The sequence below is a fragment of the Pseudophryne corroboree genome, chromosome 11 (genome assembly GCF_028390025.1).
Source record: "Pseudophryne corroboree isolate aPseCor3 chromosome 11, aPseCor3.hap2, whole genome shotgun sequence".
Taxonomy (NCBI): Eukaryota; Metazoa; Chordata; class Amphibia; order Anura; family Myobatrachidae; genus Pseudophryne; species Pseudophryne corroboree.
The window spans coordinates 208,512,282-208,531,721 of NC_086454.1; the positions used below are offsets into that span (position 1 = coordinate 208,512,282).

The 19,440-nt window shown below is 45.7% G+C and overlaps 1 protein-coding gene across 1 annotated transcript in view; it reads left to right on the plus strand.

Moving 5' to 3' along the window:
- Positions 1–19,440, plus strand: part of LOC134968714 (capping protein, Arp2/3 and myosin-I linker protein 2-like) — a 322,764-nt gene that overhangs the window by 282,880 nt on the left and 20,444 nt on the right. Inside the window, exon 3 of the mRNA XM_063944218.1 lies at positions 7,389–7,439. Within this exon, the coding sequence (XP_063800288.1) occupies positions 7,389–7,439 (51 nt within the window). The remainder of the gene's footprint in view (positions 1–7,388; positions 7,440–19,440) is intronic.

Here is a 19,440-nt window from a genome sequence, read left to right on the forward strand (position 1 = left end):
GGATGCCAGGATCTTGAACTGTATAAGATACTGTCCTACAGTACGCGATCCCTGGCGTAAACGGAGAATCTCAGATGAAGCTGAAGTTACCCGGCCTGGCTCGTCGAAGATACGCCTGAATGTTGACACAAAATCAGTATAGGAGGACAGCAGGTTATCAGACCTCTCCCATAATGGTGATGCCCAGTCAAGGGCTGAGCCACTGAGAAGAGAAATAATATATGCAATTTTAGTACGGTCACTAGGAAAATTGCCAGGTTGTAGCTCAAAATGGATTTCACACTGGTTGAGAAATCCCCTGCAGAATCTTGGAAATCCGTCAAATTTTGCTGGCGTTGGAAGATGAAGACGTGGAGCAGAAATGGGTAAGGTGGGTGAGGTTTCAGCTGGAGTCACTGTGGGTGACGCACCGGATGCGCCTGATCCACGGAGGGTTGTCTGAATCCCATCCAGCCGAGTAGAGAGATCCTGGAGACAGCGTATGATGTGGCCCTGTGCAGCCTCCTGATGTTCAAGTCGGGCTGCCAGTTCTTGCATTGGCCTAGCCGCTTGATCCTGGTCTCCGGCTGGATTCATATGGTCAGTGCTTACTGTCACAACTGAGGGCCTGAGCTGACGGGAGGCAGCCTCAGTTGTAGAGGCTGAGGTGTAGTGGAACCTGGGAGGTTGTATCAGACCCCTAGACATGTAAGTTACATGTAAGAAGATTGCCCGAAGGCATGACCACGACAACCAATATAATAGTCAATGTTGTTTATTTGACAAACTCCATGAATCACAGCAGCAGTAAAAGAGAAACATAAAATCAGCAGTTTAAATGACACAGTTCCTGGGAACTACAGGAGGGCAATGGCCACAGGGCTCTGGTAGTATGAGACAGTTCTTATTATCCTCTAGGTGGAAAGTCCTTACCAGGCCCGTCTGTAGTAATGGAGATAGCCCAGGATCGTACCAGCTGGTATTCCAGGAAAAGCTGGGCTGCTGTAGATAAAATAGCTGCTGTGGGTACTGGTTGGAACCAGACAGATGAATGCACGGAGTGGGTTGCTGGATAGAACCAGACAAATAATAAATGAAGCTTGAGAGCTATGAAATATGATGGATATATGGAGCTTGAGAGCGGTGAAACAATAATACCGGTGATGAGTGGTAATCTGCAGAAATGGTACCGGCACTTTAAGAAGAGCTGATCTCTGCTGGAAGCTAAGGCTGGAAGCAGGTAAATCTGTAGCTGGAAACAGATGAGTCCCAGAGGACTGGAGAGCCAGGCTGCACCGCAGGTGGTAGACTGGAGCGGGTCTCTTTAGTGGAGGTTTGGAGATGGAAACTGGAACCTGGAAAACAACCACAGGAGAGAGAGACAAACTGGAACTAGGTTTGACAACCAAAGCACTGACGCCTTCCTTGCTCAGGCACAGAATACTTATACCTGCAGCAAGGAAGGGATTGGCTAGGCAGTTATGCAGATTACAATGGAAACAGCGGATTGGTGGAAATGAACAGGTGACAGAATCCAACTTGGCTGCGCCCATGCAGACACTTGGAGGGAAGATTGGTTTGGTAATCCATGTGGGAACTTTAGCAGCAATGGCGGCGCCGGCCACAATAGACAGGAGACGCCAGACTGATGAGTGCACATTTGAACCACGCGGGCACAGCGGAGGCCGCGGCTGACGTAAGCGCCACTCTGACATCCTGCATGCAGAAACTCAGGGACGGCGGCGGAGGCCGCGGGAGACGCCATTCCGGATGTAAACATGGCGCCGCTGTGACAGCGTCTCAGAGTGACAGGAGAGGAGGCAGGAATGTAGACATCAGTATAACAGATGAGATCCGGTCCTGGAGCGCTGAGCCAGCCTTAGGAGGCATCTGAAAGGTAAGTAATGGCGTCCAGATACCCGGATCGTGACAAACAGCCTCCACTGTGCTCTTACCCCACCACTCCCTTCTACATCACATGTCCTAGGCTGACTCTCTAACAATATTTCTAAAGGATAGATTTCCTTCTGGTACAAAACACTACTAGCACTGATCCCCGTTTCTAAATCTACAGTCCAGATCAGGTGGGAGGTAGATATTGGCTGTACCCTGCACAACTCTCAATGGCAAAACATTTTTCTGTCATCTTTTACAATGTCTGAATGCCTGAATCACTCCGAGATGCATGTCAAGTTATTGCATAGATTATACTTTACACCTGATAGGTTACACACGATTTGGCCTGCATGCTCAAAGTTTTGTTGGCGCCTATGCGGAGAGGTAGGTCACCATTTTCATATTTTTTGGACTTGTCCCCATATTAAAATGTATTGGTTCCAGTTATTTGGGCTAATTAATAAAGTTCTTGGTCTTAACCTGTCCCCCTCCCCTCTCATAGCTTTATTGAATGTGTACCCGCGTTCCGTGGGTGCTCATTTACATTATATTTTAGGCCATATTTGTGTCACAGCCCGTGCGGCCCTAGCCCAGAACTGGAAACAACCTATATCGCCCCCTTTATTGAAAGTCATACATAAAATCCAACTACTTTTTTTAATGGAAACTGAGTACATCCCTTATTCCTTTTCTGCTAAGTCTCCTCTAGTACGTTGGATGCCTTGGCATGTTTTTGTCACAGAGGGCAAGGGCACAAAATTGGTGTTACGTTCCCCCTCCCCGGACATGCACCCTCCTAACCTTCCTGCTGATGGGGATCTCTCTCTCCCCTAAGTCTGGGATTGCCCATTTCTCAACGCTGTAATTTGTATTACTGTATGCTCAATATTGCCTTTATTTTCTACTGTATCAGGTTTGTTGCAGTTTTCCTGATGTATGTGTGCGACTGACTTTGAACTGTATGTATTTTTTCTCCATTATGTTGTCACATATATTTGTGTGCCGATTCCCCCCCCCTCCTTTTTTTCCTTCTGTACCCGTTTTGTAAAACAAAAAATTTAATAAAAACTATTGATGTTAAATTAGTATAAATCTGTACCCTAAAGGAAAAACCCACATCAGTAACAGATCTAATACAGAACTAATACAGATCTACACTAATATAAAAGTCTGCAGAGTCCCCATAGCTTTAATCCGGCTCTGGCTACACTTCTACGTAATGTATTTCACAATAAATATGTCAAGAATAATTACATTTCTTTCTTTTTTCTTAAAAATGTATGTAACCCCCTTATAGGTAAATGTGAAGTGGTAGTTTTTCGATGTACTATTTCCTGATATACACAGAAGTATAATTAAGATTATAAAAGTATTGTTTAAAAAGCTTTCAATACCTTAAATTTCGCAGACCTGGGTAATAGCAAGCCATTCAATTCTTTGTCAATGATAGTCTGATTACATACCTAAACTTAATACTGTAAGTGTGCAGGGATACATTAAATATATAGTAGATGAATAAGTGCTTGCACTAAGTGAAACAGGACTGCTTTTCTAATGTGTTAAGGCTATGGGGGTCATTGCACACTTCAGACAGGGGTTCCCTATAGCAGAAAATTAAGAGCATAGTGTTGTCATTCATAAGAGAGCTACTATGGTGACACACACAGAAACCTCCTGAATGGACTTATTTTTTACTCAGGCAAGGAGCCACTTCGATGGCTGATGCTCTACTGATGTATTGATGATCAGCAGGCAGGTTTCCCTATGTACAGGATATGCTCAAATTGGGTGGTATTCAATTCTTTTCACCCAGTTCCACACCCATTCTGTTTCTGCTGATGGGTGTGGTTTCATCATTTCAGCTCTCTACCTCTGGGGTAGGGGTGCCCAACCCTTTATGCAGCTAAACCTGATTACTATGGGCACGATATGCACAATAACGGGGACCACTTTAGTAAGGAGTTTGGGCATGATATATCATTGGAATACCACAATTTTTCACGTACTTCTTTCTGTAGTTAAAACATGCATTTCTAAGCATTCATACCCAGAACTTGAATCTTAAACCTCATACACCACAGTCAGATACCTAACCTATTTGCTTTGATGTAGGACCCCTAGAAATTCTAGCTATGGGCTTAATTCAGAGATAGATGCAAATGTTGATCAGGCCGTGGCTACCAGGGCACTGCAATAGAACTGGGACTGTATTCGGGGCTGAATCCATTGACCTATCTATAATAGATGCAGGGTGTGTGGTGCACATGTGACTTGGCTTACGAATGCGTATTGGAATTGAGAAAAAAGTATATCCGTTCTCTATTCAATAAAATTCAATATTATATAAAAATAAGAAAGGGGTACTGTTACTTAGACTAACTTTGAATTTAACTACTTGCTTTCCCTGGTTTCACAGTTCAGCCTAGTGCTACATGATATTTGGTCGAGTATTCCATGGGATCAAGTCCGAAACTATGTAGCATTCCTATATAATGTAGGGAAGGCTCATTTTGGTTAAACCACATACTGTACAATTTAGAAGTTTCAAAACCGCAATACACATTCCCAACACCACTGTCAATCAGTGGCGTCATGAGGTGTCACCCTTCAATAGGGTGACACCAAAACGAGCCGCACACTCACACGCAGGCACCCCTATCCCCTGACGTGACAAATCCTGGTCCACCCCACGGCTGCGACCACACCCCTTCCTCGACCATACCCCCTCCTCCTAGGCCCCGCATCCTAAAGCCCGACACTCTCACCTGTCAGTGAGATAGATCAGCAGGCAGCAGCCACAGAGCCGTGCAGGCAGTGCACTGGCCGCCCCTCCCCTCTCCTCCAGATTCACTCTCTCCTCACTCGGGGCCTGACACTCACAAGCTCCACCCAGCTCCCCCCCCTCCCCCCTCCCCAGACTATACTACAGGAGGAAGGAGCTGCTGCATGATGCCAGGTAATTTCTATAAATGCTCCACGATGAGCAGAATCTATTGTGTGTGTGTGTGTGTGTGTGTGTGTGTGTGTGTGTTTGTTTGTTTTAATGGGCATTGGGATATACAAATTGTTGGGTTCCTGAGTGCTGGGGGGGGGAGCAAATTGGGGGTGTGTGAGTGTAGTAGGGGTGCCACTGTGTGACTGTAGTATGGGTGCTGTGTAGTATGGGTGCTGTGTAAAGTAGTATGGGTGCTGCTGTGTGACGTAGTATGGGTGCTGTGTAGTATGGGTGCTGCTGTGTGAGCATAGTATGGGTGCTGCTGTATGAGCATAGTATGGGTGCTGCTGTGTGAGCGTAGTATGGGTGCTGTGTGCGCGTAGTGTGGGTGCTGCTGTGTGAGCGTAGTATGGGTGCTACTGTGTGAGCGTAGTATGGGTGCTACTGTGTGAGCGTAGTATGGGTGCTGCTGTGTGACGTAGTATGGGTGCTGCTGTGTGACGTAGTATGGGTGCTGCTGTGTGAGCGTAGTATGGGTGCTGTGTGACTTAGTATGGGTGCTGTGTGAGCGTAGTATGGGTGCTGCGTGGTAGTATGGGTGCTGTGTGACGTAGTATGGGTGCTGCTGTGTGAGCGTAGTATGGGTGCTGTGTGACGTAGTATGGGTGCTGCTGTGTGAGCGTAGTATGGGTGCTGGGTAGTATGAGTGCTGTGTGAGTGTAGTATGGGTGCTGCTGTGTGAGCGTAGTATGGGTGCTGTGTAGTATGGGTGCTGCTGTGTGAGCGTAGTATGGGTGCTGCTGTGTGAGCGTAGTATGGGTGCTGCTGTGTGAGCGTAATTTGGGTGCTACTGTGTGAGCGTAGTATGGGTGCTGCTGTGTGACGTAGTATGGGTGCTGCTGTGTGAGCGTAGTATGGGTACTGTGTGACCTAGCATGGGTGCTGTGTAGTATGGGTGCTGCTGTGTGAGCGTAATATGGGTGCTGTGTGAGCATAGTATGGGTGCTGCTGTTTGAGTGTAGTATGGGTGCTGTGTAACGTAGTATGGGTGCTGCTGTGTAACATACTATGGGTGCAGTTTGAGTGTAGTATGGGTGTTTCTTTGTCTAGCATGAGGGGGGTCTTCCAGCACAGGGCAAGGCCGCCCGCATGCTGGGTCTGCCTTCCCCGCTATACAGAGATGCACTCGCATTTTAAGGGTAGCCCTCTGCCTCCACAGCCCAGCTGTGAATGCAGTTGCCTGGCCGCCATCTTTTGTATCGCAGTGGCTGCGTGTGCCGTCATGCAGCCGCCGCGGTCCGCCCCACAAATGGTCTGTAAACATCTGCGTTGTCCGGACCACACCCCTCAAAAGGTGCGTCGACGCCCCATCACCACCAGGATTCCGTGTGGTGTGATAGGGGGAGGTCCATGTGGGGTGACACCATGAGTTACCACACCGGGTGACACCAACCCTAGTGACGCCTCTGCTGTCAATTACCACATGCCACTGTCAATTTGCCCTTTGCCATGCTAAACCACAATCCGGTGTCTTGGCAGGGAAAATCGCTGGCTATATTTTAATAAATGTACAATCATTAATTAAAATAAGCTGCTTTTAGTTTGTTTTCTGTTATGGAGGTAATTTAATTAATCACTGTTTTGTTTTTTGATGACTACTGGCTGCAGAGTAAAAGGTTAGCACACAAATTTGTATCCTTGTGGTATATAAAATCAGTGGGAACTCTTCAAAGACACTGCCGTTGACACTGCAAATCCATAATAAAAATCCCCCCTTGTGTTTGCTTTTCTTTAGTATGAGTCTTTCCTCTTTTTCTCCATAGCTCTGCCCATTCATTATATTTAATATTTAAAAAAAAACTCAACTCATGTACAGTATATATATTATTGCAAGTTAGAATTATCAATGATTTGATGTTTAATGTTAATAGTACATGTGGTGACATCTTGTTGTGCATGTGCTATATGATGGGTACAGAATCGTCTATCAGAAAGAGGGCAATTAAAAATTAAACATTTTCTAGACTTTATTTAGATAAAGTAATAATAAGGAGTATGGAAATGATACACCCAATGTAGGGGGGATCAGTGTGAAATACTTACATCAAAATCCCGGTCAAAAGTCTGACTTTTATAATATTGACAGGCCAAAAAGTCGACAAGAGTTTTTTAAATTGTTTTTTGGTGTGTGTATGTCGACATAGGTGTAGCGCGTCCCCTAGCATGGCGAGCGCACTCCGGGGTTCGGTACCTTGCTGCACTCAGCATACTATTATATTCCCCCTCCGGGAACATAATAGTTGGTTTCAATGGAAAAATCATGGAAAACTTATGTCGACATTTTGACCTGTCGACACTTTAAAAGTCAGTATTATGACCTTGTCGGTATTTTAAATGTTGGCATTTTGACCATATTGGGATTTGTCCCTGTCGGGATTTTGACCATCGGTAAATGGTTGTCGGTATTTTCTCAGTCGGGATTTTGATTGTAGGTAAATTGACTGCATATTGTGCAGGGATGCTGTTGCAGTTCCTATTATGTCCCAGACACTATTCAAAATATTCTTCTGTTCTGCAGGCTCTGACATCTTGGAGAGCATTTCTGCTACAACAAACACTACCTTTAAGGGTGAGTAATAACATAAAATATTGTTATGAGAGACAAAAAACAGAAATACCGTATATTGAGCAATGTTACCAAAATAGTACTAAATATTTTCTTCAATTTTCCTACTGTCAGTTTAGGGCACTGGTATACAGGAGCACTTAACACTAGGTATATGTTCCGACCCCCGTGTTTTAGTTTTGGATCTGTATTAACTTTGTGTTTTGGCCAAAACAATTTCACGTGTTTTGGTTTTGGATCTGTATTTTTTTTTTTAATTGATGAAAACTGCTAAAATCACATAATTTGGGCCTTTTTGTTACTACAGTATTATTAACCTTAACAACATATATTTCCAGTCAAATTTTGACCACCTCACAGTTCATAATATTGTTTTTACCAATATTGGCCAAAGGCTATGGCAAGCTGGCTACTAAGCGACAGAGCAGCAGCACAAACACACAGCAGTTTATAGCACATCGATACCACACAGCAGTGGCAGAAAAAGTGGTGCAAGATGGGAGTGTCCTTGGGCACTCCCACTCTTATATTGGATATTAAAAAGGACAGGCACAGTTTAACAAATCAAACACTTTAGTGACAGGGACTGCCACTTTGTGGCTGAAGTGCTTGGTTTGTTTGGGCCCCCACAAAATAAGCTACGAATGGGCTTAAGGCAGCTAAGCTAAAAGTGTTGTTAATGATCTCTACAGAGGCAGAGTTCTTGCTACGGGGGTTCATGGAAGGTTTTCGAGTCATGATAGTTGGTTAGGTTAGTGTTGGTTGCCCTAGGAATTTGTGCCCTGCTGTGGATGCCATATCCACAGGAGAGCACAAATTCCTAGGGCAACCAACAGGTTGTGAGGAAAAAGGTGCTGAAGGAGGTTCAGTTATGGTGTATAATTGGCCCCTTTCTGAGCCTCCTTTGGCTAATTTAGTTAGTTTTGACTTATCCAGCCCCTTTCCCATCCATCCATTGGGTCTGTGAACAATGCCATAACGGAAACGCTGTCTAGGGTTTGCTATCAGTCCTTTGCCGGGGACAGTCGTCATGGAGTCAGCCTTCCACTGTTTGCCTTTGCATCCTGATTCTTTCAGGTTCTTGGGTTTCAGGCTGGAGGATTTTACGTCATCAAATGCCTGCCCATGGGTTGTTTAATTTTGTGTGCCTTTCAGTTCAGTTCATTTTTACACTTGTGTGTCTCAGTTGGGGCAGAGGAATGCGGGATTTCTCATTATCTCAATGATTTCCTCTGTGTTGTGCCAGCTGCTGCCTCTCATTGTGCAGAGTTGTTGTTTTTTCATTGCGAGCATTGTTTACAGTGTTCTGCCTTTCCGATAACAGTAGACAAGTATGAGGGACCTTGCACTTGTATGTTGCTTTTGGGCAATGAGATCGATACACTGGAAGCTGTTGTCATTTGCCCTCAGATAAAGTTACTAAGTTGCGCGATTTGATTATGTTGGATTTGGCTGCCAGCAAGTTTACCTTGCGGCAGCGCCAATCTCTTTTAATTTTGCTTGCTATATTATACTCATGGGCAGGTTTTTTTTTGTGCAAACTTGAATGAGCTACCAGGGATGTGCGTCGTCCACACCATTTGATTAGGTTTTTCTGTCAGGCTTTAATGGTGTACATTTTTGGTCGGCTCCCCTGGTGTGCAGTGCACAGCTTCAGCTGTTTACGATGTGGCTGGTTCCACTGGTTTTGGGGTCTATCTGGAGGGTTCTTGGTCGGCTGTTTCTTGGCCTGTTGATTGGGTGGAGTCTGGGCTGATCAAGAATCTTCTTCTGCTGGAACTCTTTCCTCTAGTGGTTGCCCAGGAACTGTGGCGTGAATGCCTGCATACCCGGCATGTAGTTTTTTGGTGTGACAATATCTATGTCATTCATGCCATTAATCACCAGCGGTCCTTCTCCCTGCCGGTTTTGCGATTGCTAGCACACCTGATTTTAAGATGCTTGCTGTTTAATTTTGTTGCTTGCCATGTGCCAGGCGTCGGCAACTCCATTGTAGATGTCTTTTCGTGTTTTCAATGGGAGCATTTTCAGCATTGGGGATATTTGCCCTCTCATTGTTAGAAGCTGATTTCGCTGGGATGGAGGGACTAGCATGCCAGTCCCTTGCCGCGGGAACTATGGGGGCCCATTGCACCAGTGAACCTCTTTTATCCTGCACAAGGGGAATATTGGTAAGGCATCGCATCATTTGCTTTTGTTGTTTGTTTGTGGTCTTTATACTATGCATAAGTCAAAGTCGGTTGTGGCAACCAAGTTGGTGGGTATCTTGTTTTTCTTGTGCTTGCGAAGCTTGCATGATTTTACCTAAATTTTTCTGGTTTGTAGGGCCCTTAAAAGTTGGTCTTGGTTGGCGCTGGTTCTGCCGGATTGCAGTCATCCTGTCTCAGTCACGTTGCTTGTACATGTGTTGGCTTTTCTGCCCTCTTTGTGTTTTTCTTCCCCATTTGATGTGCTTCTCAATTGGCTCGCTTTTGCGATAGCCTTTCATGGGCTTTTTACATCGGCGAATTGGTGGCCTAGTTGAAGCATACCAAGTCTCCTATATTGCATTCTAATGTTTTGATTTATGATTCAGTGTTATGCCACATCTGTTGCTCTAAAACAGATCAGTTGGGACGGGGCAGGTGGGTGTCATTGGGGCCATGCTGTGAAGTACCCATCTGCCCCATCGTCTATGTGTCCGGTTGGTGGTAGAGCATGGATGATGCATCTTGTTGCTTCGCTGTTGATGGTGTATCATTTGTGTGGTCAGTTTGTCCAATGTTGATTTTGGCATTTACTCCTTTCTAATTGGGGCTACCACCGCTGCAGCTTTGCGTGGTCTCTCGGTCTCCAAGATTCAAGCTTTTGGCCACTGAAAATCCAGGACATACAAGTGGTATATACGTTACGGGATCTGCTTGGGTGTTTCTGGGGACTTGTGTTGGTTATGATGTTTTAGTTTTTTTGTGGAACCTGGGAGCTTTGGCCACCCATTACCATGGGAGTTGGGAGTTCGAGGGATTAGTTTTTGTTTTTTTATCCCCTGAACCTGGTGTCTGATTGGCAGGTTTTATGGTTTACCTTTGTCAAAGTTGCCTCCCATCCATCCTTATCCTCCATCCTCATCCTCCTTTTACCTTCAGTTTCTATTGATGTGTCTGACGTTTGCAGTTAACTTCAGTTCTTACTTTTTGTTACAGGTGTTCTGTGGACAGTTAGTCAATCTGGTTTGTGGGTCACTCATTTGTTTCTTTGGTGGCGCGTTCTCCCTTGTCTTGCGACCTGGGAGCTTTTGTGGTGGTTTCCTGGATGCGTTAGTTGGGGCACATGGGGATGTTGTAAAGCTCCCTGTTGCATGTGTTAAGGTCTGCTGAGAAATCTTTTGGGCCCTTAGTGGTTTTAGTGATAAATCTAGGGGGAATGACCTGGGTACCAGGTCATCATTGGAACTCTGCTTTGATTTTGTCCATGACCTAGAAGCGATCTTGGGCTGGTGGCATCATTGGAACTCTACTTTGATTTTGTGCATTACCTGGAAGCGATCTTGGGCTGGTGGCATAATTGGAACTCCACTTTGATATTGTCCATGACCTGGAAGCGATCTTGGGCTGGTGGCTTTGGTGTATGTTGGTGTGGTTGTGTATTATCACTAGGCAGACATGGTGAGGTTGTTTGTTAAGGGTGATTATGGACAAGTCTTAGCAAAAGGTGAATGCTTTTGTTTCTAATAGTGTCAAGGAACTGGGTGGCTTTGTGGTTGAGCAGCCACAAGTTACCTTTTGGAAAGTGCATTTGTTTTAGTTGGATGGTGTCCATTTGTTAGAGGAGGGATTGTGTTTGGGTTATATTTCTTTGGGTGTGCTTCCTAGCAATGCTTAGATTTAGCTGATTTCGCCCTAAGTGGGGTCATCAACATTGGTTGTCTGGCTGTGCACTTGCCTTTGCAAAGGGCAATTTGCCCTGCAAGTTTTATGTGGTTGTAAGCTGGCCTCTGGATATCTACCATTTTCTTTCTGCCACCATATCGGTAAGGTTAATTGGATTTTCTTTTTTCTTTAGCTGTTTCCAATACAGGGATTGACCTTTTGAAATGCCACATAATTTGTCTGTGTCTTTATTTTAGATAAGTATATTGAGGTTAAGTGTCAATGGTTAAGGGGCCGATTTATCACCATCAACACTTGAGGACTCAGATGGAATGTGATAAAATCGACCCAATCCACAATGCGATATTTGATTACATGGATGTATCAATTATTGCATGCATTGGCAGAGCTTGCGAGAAAGCTATGTCCCTGCGATGCCACTCGCAGCCAAATCGGGATATTTTTTGTAAAAAAATAGGAACTTAATACCTTCCGGTAATTCCTTTTCTCGTAGTCCATAGTAGATACTGGGGAACTGTACCATGGAGTATAGATCGGGTCCACTGGAGCCTGGCACTTTAAAACCTTTAGTGTGTGTATGTGTGTGCTGGCTCCTCCCATCTATGCCCCTCCTACCATACTCAGTCTAAGAAAACTGTGCCCGAGGAGACGGACATACCATGAGCGAAGGAATAAATACAACAGCGGTGAGGCAACAAGCCAACACACAACCATAACCAAAAGGAGGGCGCTAACCAGAACAGAGGATAGCAACACCAAACCAACCAGGATAGTATAGCTATCCTAACAACATAACAACAAATACTTACTCAAGTAAGCAGGAATCGAAGCACTGAGGCGGGCACCCAGTATCCACTACGGACTACGAGAAAAGGAATTACCAGTAGGTATTAAATTCCTATTTCCTCTAACGTCCTAGTGGATACTGGGGAACTGTATTTTAGTACCATGAGGAAGTCCCAAAGCTGAGACCCCTGTAAAACTGCCTGACCAAACATGAAAAGCTAAAACCACTTTTGGCAAAAACTGAGGACGGGTCCAGAGTTCCGCCCTGTCTTCATGAAAAACCAAATAAGGGCTCTTAAGGGATAAGGCCCCCAATTCAGAGACACGTCTTGCAGACGCCAATGCTAATAGCATCACTGTTTTCCAGGTGAGAAATTTTAACTCCATCCTATGTAAGGGTTCAAACCAGTATGACTGAAGAAAGGACAGAACCACACTGAGATCCCATGGAGCCTTGGGAGATACAAAGGGTGGTTGCATATGAAGAACTCCTTTTAGGAAAGTTTGTACTTCCGGCCACATGGCAAGTTGCTTCTGGAAGAAAATAGAGAGCGCTGAAATCTGGACTTTGATGGAGCCTAAACCTAGGCCCATGTCCACTCCTGCTTGCAGGAAAAGTAGAAAACAACCAATTCTAAATTCCACGGGAGACATTTTTCTACTTTCACACCAGGAAACATACTTTTTCCAGATACAATGATAATGTTTTGACGTCACCATCTTCCTGGCTTGGACCATGCTGGAAATAACCCGGGAGTGAAGACCTTTTCTTGCTAGAATCTCCCTCTCAACTTCCAAGCCGTCAAACATGGATAGATGAACGGACCTTGTTGAAGAAGATCTGTTTGGAGTGGTAGAGGCCGAGATCCTCCAGAGCCATGGTTAGGAGGTCCGAGTACCACGCCCATCAAAGCCTATCTGGGGCAAATAGAATTGCTTGAATGCTTTCCCTTATTAGTCTTTTTAGAACCCTTGGGATTAGCGGTAGAGGAGGGAACAGGTACACAAACTGGTACGTCCAAAGGTGTCGTCAGCGCATCCACTGCTACAGCCTGTGGATCCCTCGTTCTGGAACAGTAAAAGCATAGCTTCTTGTTGAGCCGAGAAGCCATCAGATCGATCTGCGGACAGCCCCACCGGTGAATTAACAGTTAGAACACCTGGGGATGTAGGCCCCATTCTCCTGGATGGAGGTCGTGCCTGCTGAGAAAGTTCGCTTCCCAGTTGCCCACTACTCCAATGAATATGGCTGAGATGGTCCTTGCATTGGCCTCTGCCCATAGGAGGATTTTTGGCCCTTCTTGCATCACTGCTCTGCTTCTTGTTCCCCCTTGTCGGTTTATGTACGCCACCGCCGTGGCATTGTTCGAGTGAACCTGGATCGCTCCGATCCCTCAGGAGATAGGAAGCTTGCAGAAGGGCATTGTAAATTGATTTCCAGGATGTTTATCGGCAGAGTCTATTCCTGACTTGATCATATCCCCTGGAACTGGCCCCTTGGTCACAGCCCCCCAACCCCGTCAGTAGAATACATGATTGGATTTGGAAATTTCTACCTTCTACCAGGTGAGGAACTTGTAGCCACCATAATAAAAGAAATCCAGGCTTTCGGAGATAAGGTCACTTCCTGATGCATGTGAAGGTGAGACCCCGGCCATTTGTCCAGCAGATCGAGCTGAAATGGCCAGGTATGAAATCTGCCGTATTGGATTGCCTCGTAAGCAGCAACCATCTTGCCCAGAAAATGTATGCAAAGACGTATGGACACCTTGTAAGGACGGAGAACTGAGCGGACAAAAGCCTGGATAGCCAAGGCCTTGTCCATCGGAAAGAACACCTTTTGAGATACTGTTTTCAGTATCATTCCCAGGAATTGGAGACATTGGGTCAGTTCCAGGTGAGATTCCTAAAAGCTGAGGATCCACCCATGATCCGTAAGCAGGCGAGTCGTCAGATTGATGCTCTGCAATAGACGCTCCCTGGACATAGCCTTTATCAGGAGATCGTGCAAGTAAGGGACTATGTTGACTCCCATCCTGCGCAGTTGCAGCATCATCTCTGCTATGACTTTGGTGAAGACCCTCGGAGCTGTAGACAAGCCAAAGGGCAAGGCCTGAAACTGGAAATGGTCGTCTAAGATGGTGAACCTGAGGTAAGCCTGATGAGGGGGCCAAATGGAAATTTGTAGGTAAACATCTTTGACATCTAGGTATACCAAGAATTCCCCCTCCTCCAGACCGGACACCACTGCCCGCAGGGATTCCATCTTGAATTTGAACACCCACAGATACGGGTTTAGAGACTTCAGATTTAAGATGGGTCGCACCAAACTGTCCAGTTTTGGAACGACAAAAAGACTGACGTGAAACCCCCTTTTGTGTAATGGATGAAGTACTGGAACCACCACCCCTGTCTGCAAAAGTTTTTGAATTTCCTCTTGTAATGTAACTTTTGCAGCAGGCAAAACTGGTAAGCCCGATTTGAAAAATCTGTGAAGAGGAAGTGTTGAAATTCCAGCCGGTATCACTAGGAAATGAGATCCCTCACCAATGGATCCCGGCAGGACTTCGCCTACACATGGGCGAAGTGTTGAAGGTGAGCACCCACCTGAAAGTCGCCTTGCTGCTGGGGCCAACCATCACGAGGAAGGCTTAGTGGCAGGGGATCCGGTGGCCTGGTCCAGGGTTGCAGTAGTTGCAGGTTTACGAGACTTACCATGAGATCCTCTCTGAACCTTGTCACACGAAAGGACTGCAAGGAGGGTCCTGTGTAAGAACGTCTAGCAGGTGGCGCAGCCATTGGCAGATACAGTAGGTAGACTTACCCGCCGTTGCCTGGTAAATCCATTTATTTAATTTGTCCCCAAACAAGGCATCACCTGTAAAGGGAAGATGTCCTACATTGACCATTGACAGAACCACAGAGTTCTGCATGCCGAAACTGCCATAGCAGTAGTGAGGCCATTTATCTTACACAATTCCTTTTATAGCCTCGCTCATAAAATTTGCAGCATCCTGTATGAGTTGCAGCAGAGTAATGACCTAATCCTGGGGCAGATTGTCTAATCTATTAATACTATTATTAGACCACTTGACCATTGCCCTGGAAATCCACCCACAAACTATTGTGGGGCGCTGTACTACGCCCACTGCCATATAAATTGCCTTGAGAGTGGTTTCAGTTTTATGGTCAGCCGGCTCTTTTAGGGATATATGGCACCGGCAGTACTAATTTCTTAGACAGTCTGGACACAGACGTATCCACTGATTGGGGTTTTCCCATACCTTCCTGTCCTCAGCTAGGAGGGAATGGTAGCTAAAAACCTCTGAGGAATTTTAAATTTCTTATCAGGGTTTAACCATGCTTCCCTGGCCAGGGAGTTTAATTCTTTAGACACAGGAAAAGTTGCTGAGGTCTTTGGTCGAATATTAAAGTACAACTCCTCATCTGCATCTGACTCCTGACCGGTATGTGATAAACCTCTCCTACTGCAAAAATGAGGGCCTCCACCCCTGGGTACAGAGAGCTGTCCCCATCCATATCATCATCATCCATGTCGGGCTGATCAGAATCAGAATCAGACTGGAGCACCTGTGGCAGTGAGCGTTTATGTGAAACCAACAGAGGGGGCTGAGAAGCCTTTCTGGTGTCTGCTTCTTTTGCTATACAATCAATAGACTGTTTTAACACCTGTCTCTCCTTTTTAGCTGCAGCTAATTCTGAATTAACATTCTGAATCATGCTTTTAAAGGTATCTATCCAGTCAGGTTCCTGTGAGCTGTGTCCGCGAGGAGATATGGAACATTGCTCACACATGAGAGACCCCGCTGATGAAGGGGTAGAGTTACAAGCAGCACACATAACCATGTCAACAGACTCTTGACACAACTGTAATATAGCGCAGCTCACTGGAAAACACACCCACAGAGACCCTAGAGAGCCCCTGGCGTGACACTGAGGAGCGGAGACCAGCACACAGAACACAGCAGCACAGTGTGTGAAATAATGTGTATAACCTGATAAAAGTGCAGCGGCGCTAACGCTGGTATGCTCCCCCCCCTGCTATGACCCCCTGGTACCAGTACAGAGTCTGTAACAGCGCGAGTCTATGGAGGAGCAGCGTGCATGCAGCCTTGAAGATTCGCAGCAGCAGGAAATGGTGCCTTCCCGCCTCCGGTCCCGCTCCGGGAAGCCCCGCCCCTTGCAATGGCGCACGGCCCCTCACATTATTATACTGCCCATGAATAAATTTCATATAGACAAGCCCTAAGGGGCAGTGAGCACTGCGGGGCATGAGCCCTGAGACAGTTTTGTCCAGGCGAGCATCGATGCTCATGGCTCGTGACCGCCGCGCGACATGCCGCCAAACTGCACTGGGGACCTGCAAACCGGGACCCCGATATAACACTCCCCGTACCTTCGGCATCTCTTAGAGGGTGGCGGCTAGGTGCTGGCGTGTGCACACATACTAACGATGTGTGAGCAGCACCTCAGGAGCTCAGTATCCTGTCAGCTGGGATTACGAACCATTAACCCTCAGGAGGTTGGTACGGTCCCCCCCTCTAAGTCCAACAAAGCAGGTAGACTGGTTGCCAACCAGGACTACCTGAAAACAATAAACTAAAACAAAAATTAAAGGAAACTCTCTGGAGCTCCAGAGAAATGCACCTTGCTCCTTGGACACATTTCTCTAAACTAAATCTGGTAGGAGGGGCATACAGGGGAAGAGCCAGCACACACATACACACACTTAAGCTTTTAAAGTGCCAGGCTCCAGTGGACCCGATCTTTACCCCATGGTACTAAAGTACAGTTCCCCATTATCCACTAAGACATTAGAGAAATACCCAGAGTGTGTGCTGCGCATGTGCTGCCAGCATCACTGCTAACAGCGTCACCGGACACCCCCTCCCTAACATGACAACCCCCTTCCCCCACTGTTGATCAGACCAGAGCCAGGGATCAGGGATCAGGGATAGGTGCTCCTAGAGGCAGTGTCAGACTGGGGCATGTAGGACCCACTGGGGGAATGCAGTGGTAGCAGGCCAGTCTGCAGAGGGGGTGTGGCCTTCCACCTCATTGATCTGACTTAGCATTAGAGAGTGCAACGTCTGGGCCCCTTCATAAATATATACAGTAAATTCAGCTGCTGCATGCATGATAATGTTCCAGATTAATAACAGCAATGCACTGTAGAAAATATACCATAGTCCAGTATAAAGTAACATGTGTATAATGTATAATTCAAGTACATAGTCTGGAACCTGATCCTTAGAGCAGGAGGTGGGGCCCCAGGCAGTGGGGCCCACCGGTGGATTCCCCTGTACCCCTGTGGGCCAGTCCAAGCCTGCTTGGAGGACTGCCATCGGGGCTCCATGCTGCTGTAACCTCTAGTGCTGCGGAGTGAGCTGGCACTTTGCTGCTTCACTTTACTGCACCAAGGGTCATAGGAGCTGCAGGGAGCCCCAATGACTGGCAGCCATCACCAGAGCACCGATAACCGAACCCTGTGTAGGTGAGTATGATTTTTTTTTTTCTTTAAGATCAGCTTTTGTGTCTGCCAATGGACAGAGAAAGCTGTGCATGGCTACAGGATTCACAGTGAGCCCTGTGATTACACTGTCTTGAGATGCCAAAATGATCACAGGGCTCATTGCAGTTTTTTTTTACATATTTATTTTAAATTTGGCCAGATCACATTTTCCATTCTAAGTATGGTAAATGTGATCTGGTTACTAAAAATATTAGAATTAAAGGTTTTGGAGCAGTTTTTCACGAAACTGTCCAAATGCCCTTTAGTACCTTCAGGTGATATCTTAATAATATGATAAGGATTTGGAATTCTCTGCTAGTAAAGGTAGTGATGGTGGACTCATTCAATAAGTTTGAAAATGGACTAGATAAATTCCTAGTTGAAAGAAATATCAAAGGATACAACATTTAAATGATATAAAATGTTATAATACAGGTTGAACTCGATGGACATTTGTCTTTTTTCAACCTATGTAACTATGTAATACACTCTCTTTCACTTTATTTTAGTAAACATGCCCCTATTATTGCATGGGAAATCAATCAGGCATCTGACGATACGTAGTATCTTGGATTCAGTGTGATATCCTGTCTGTTAGGATCCCGGCAGTCAGGAGACCAACACCAGGATTCCGACAGCCGGAATACCAGCGGCGAGTGCAGTGTGTCCCCTCGTGGGCTCGCTGCACTTGCCACACTGTGGTCACCACAGGGTTATATTCCGTGCGTTGGTCGGGATTGGGACCACCGGTATTTCACCAGGTGTCTGGATTCCGGTGTCGGTATCCAGACCGCCGGGATCACGGCAGTCGGCAACTTGAATGCCTTCCAGTTTATTCTGTCATAACACTTTTAGGGGTACATTTACTAAGCAGTGATAAGAGCAGAGAAGTGAGTCAGTGGAGAAGTTGCCCATGGCAATCAATTAGCACTGAAGTAACAGCTATAATTTGCATACTATAAAATGATACAGAGCTGCTGATTGGTTGATGGGGAAATTTCTCCACTGGCTCACTTCTCCGCTCTTATCACTGCTTAATAAATGTACCCCCTAATAGTTAGTATATTAGTTTATTAACAAAGTGGAAACTGCATGTTACAAGATGATAGCAACTTTGGGAGATGCTAGCTAAATATGAAGGTGAAAATGTTCATAAATAAGCCACGCTAGAATGCAAGCTCTGTGTAAATCATAAAAAAAATAATTTTCTGTCTCACTAAATATTGTATTCAGATTTGAATTGTTTGGTAAATTACTCAATCCTGCAGTCCCTACTGTGAATAGTAAATGTAATATCATGCAGTAGTTAGCAGATCGCAAGAGATATCTTTTGGCAAATAGCAAGAATACTTAAATCATGTGGACACTGCGGTTTTAATGGGGCAATATGATTCACAAATAAACCACACAGTGTATAAGTAACTTATACAGTGAATTAATATTTTTTGTTACAATTTATATCATGCCACCATATTTCGCAGCACTGTACAGATAAACTGTATCATTCACATCAGTCTCTGTCACGTTGGAGCTTTCCGTCTAAGGGGGTCATTCCGAGTTGATTGCTAGCTGCCGTTGTTCGCAGCGCAGTGATCAGGCTAAAAATCGGCACTTCTGCGCATGCGTATGCGGCTCAATGCGCACGCGCAACGTATTTTCACAAAAGCCAATGCAGTTTCACACAAGGTCTAGCGACGCTTTTTAGTCGCACTGCTAGCCGCAGAGTGATTGACAGGAAGTGGGTGTTTCTGGGAGGTAACTGACCGTTTTCGGGGAGTGTGTGTAAAAACGCAGGCGTGTCAGATACAAACGCAGG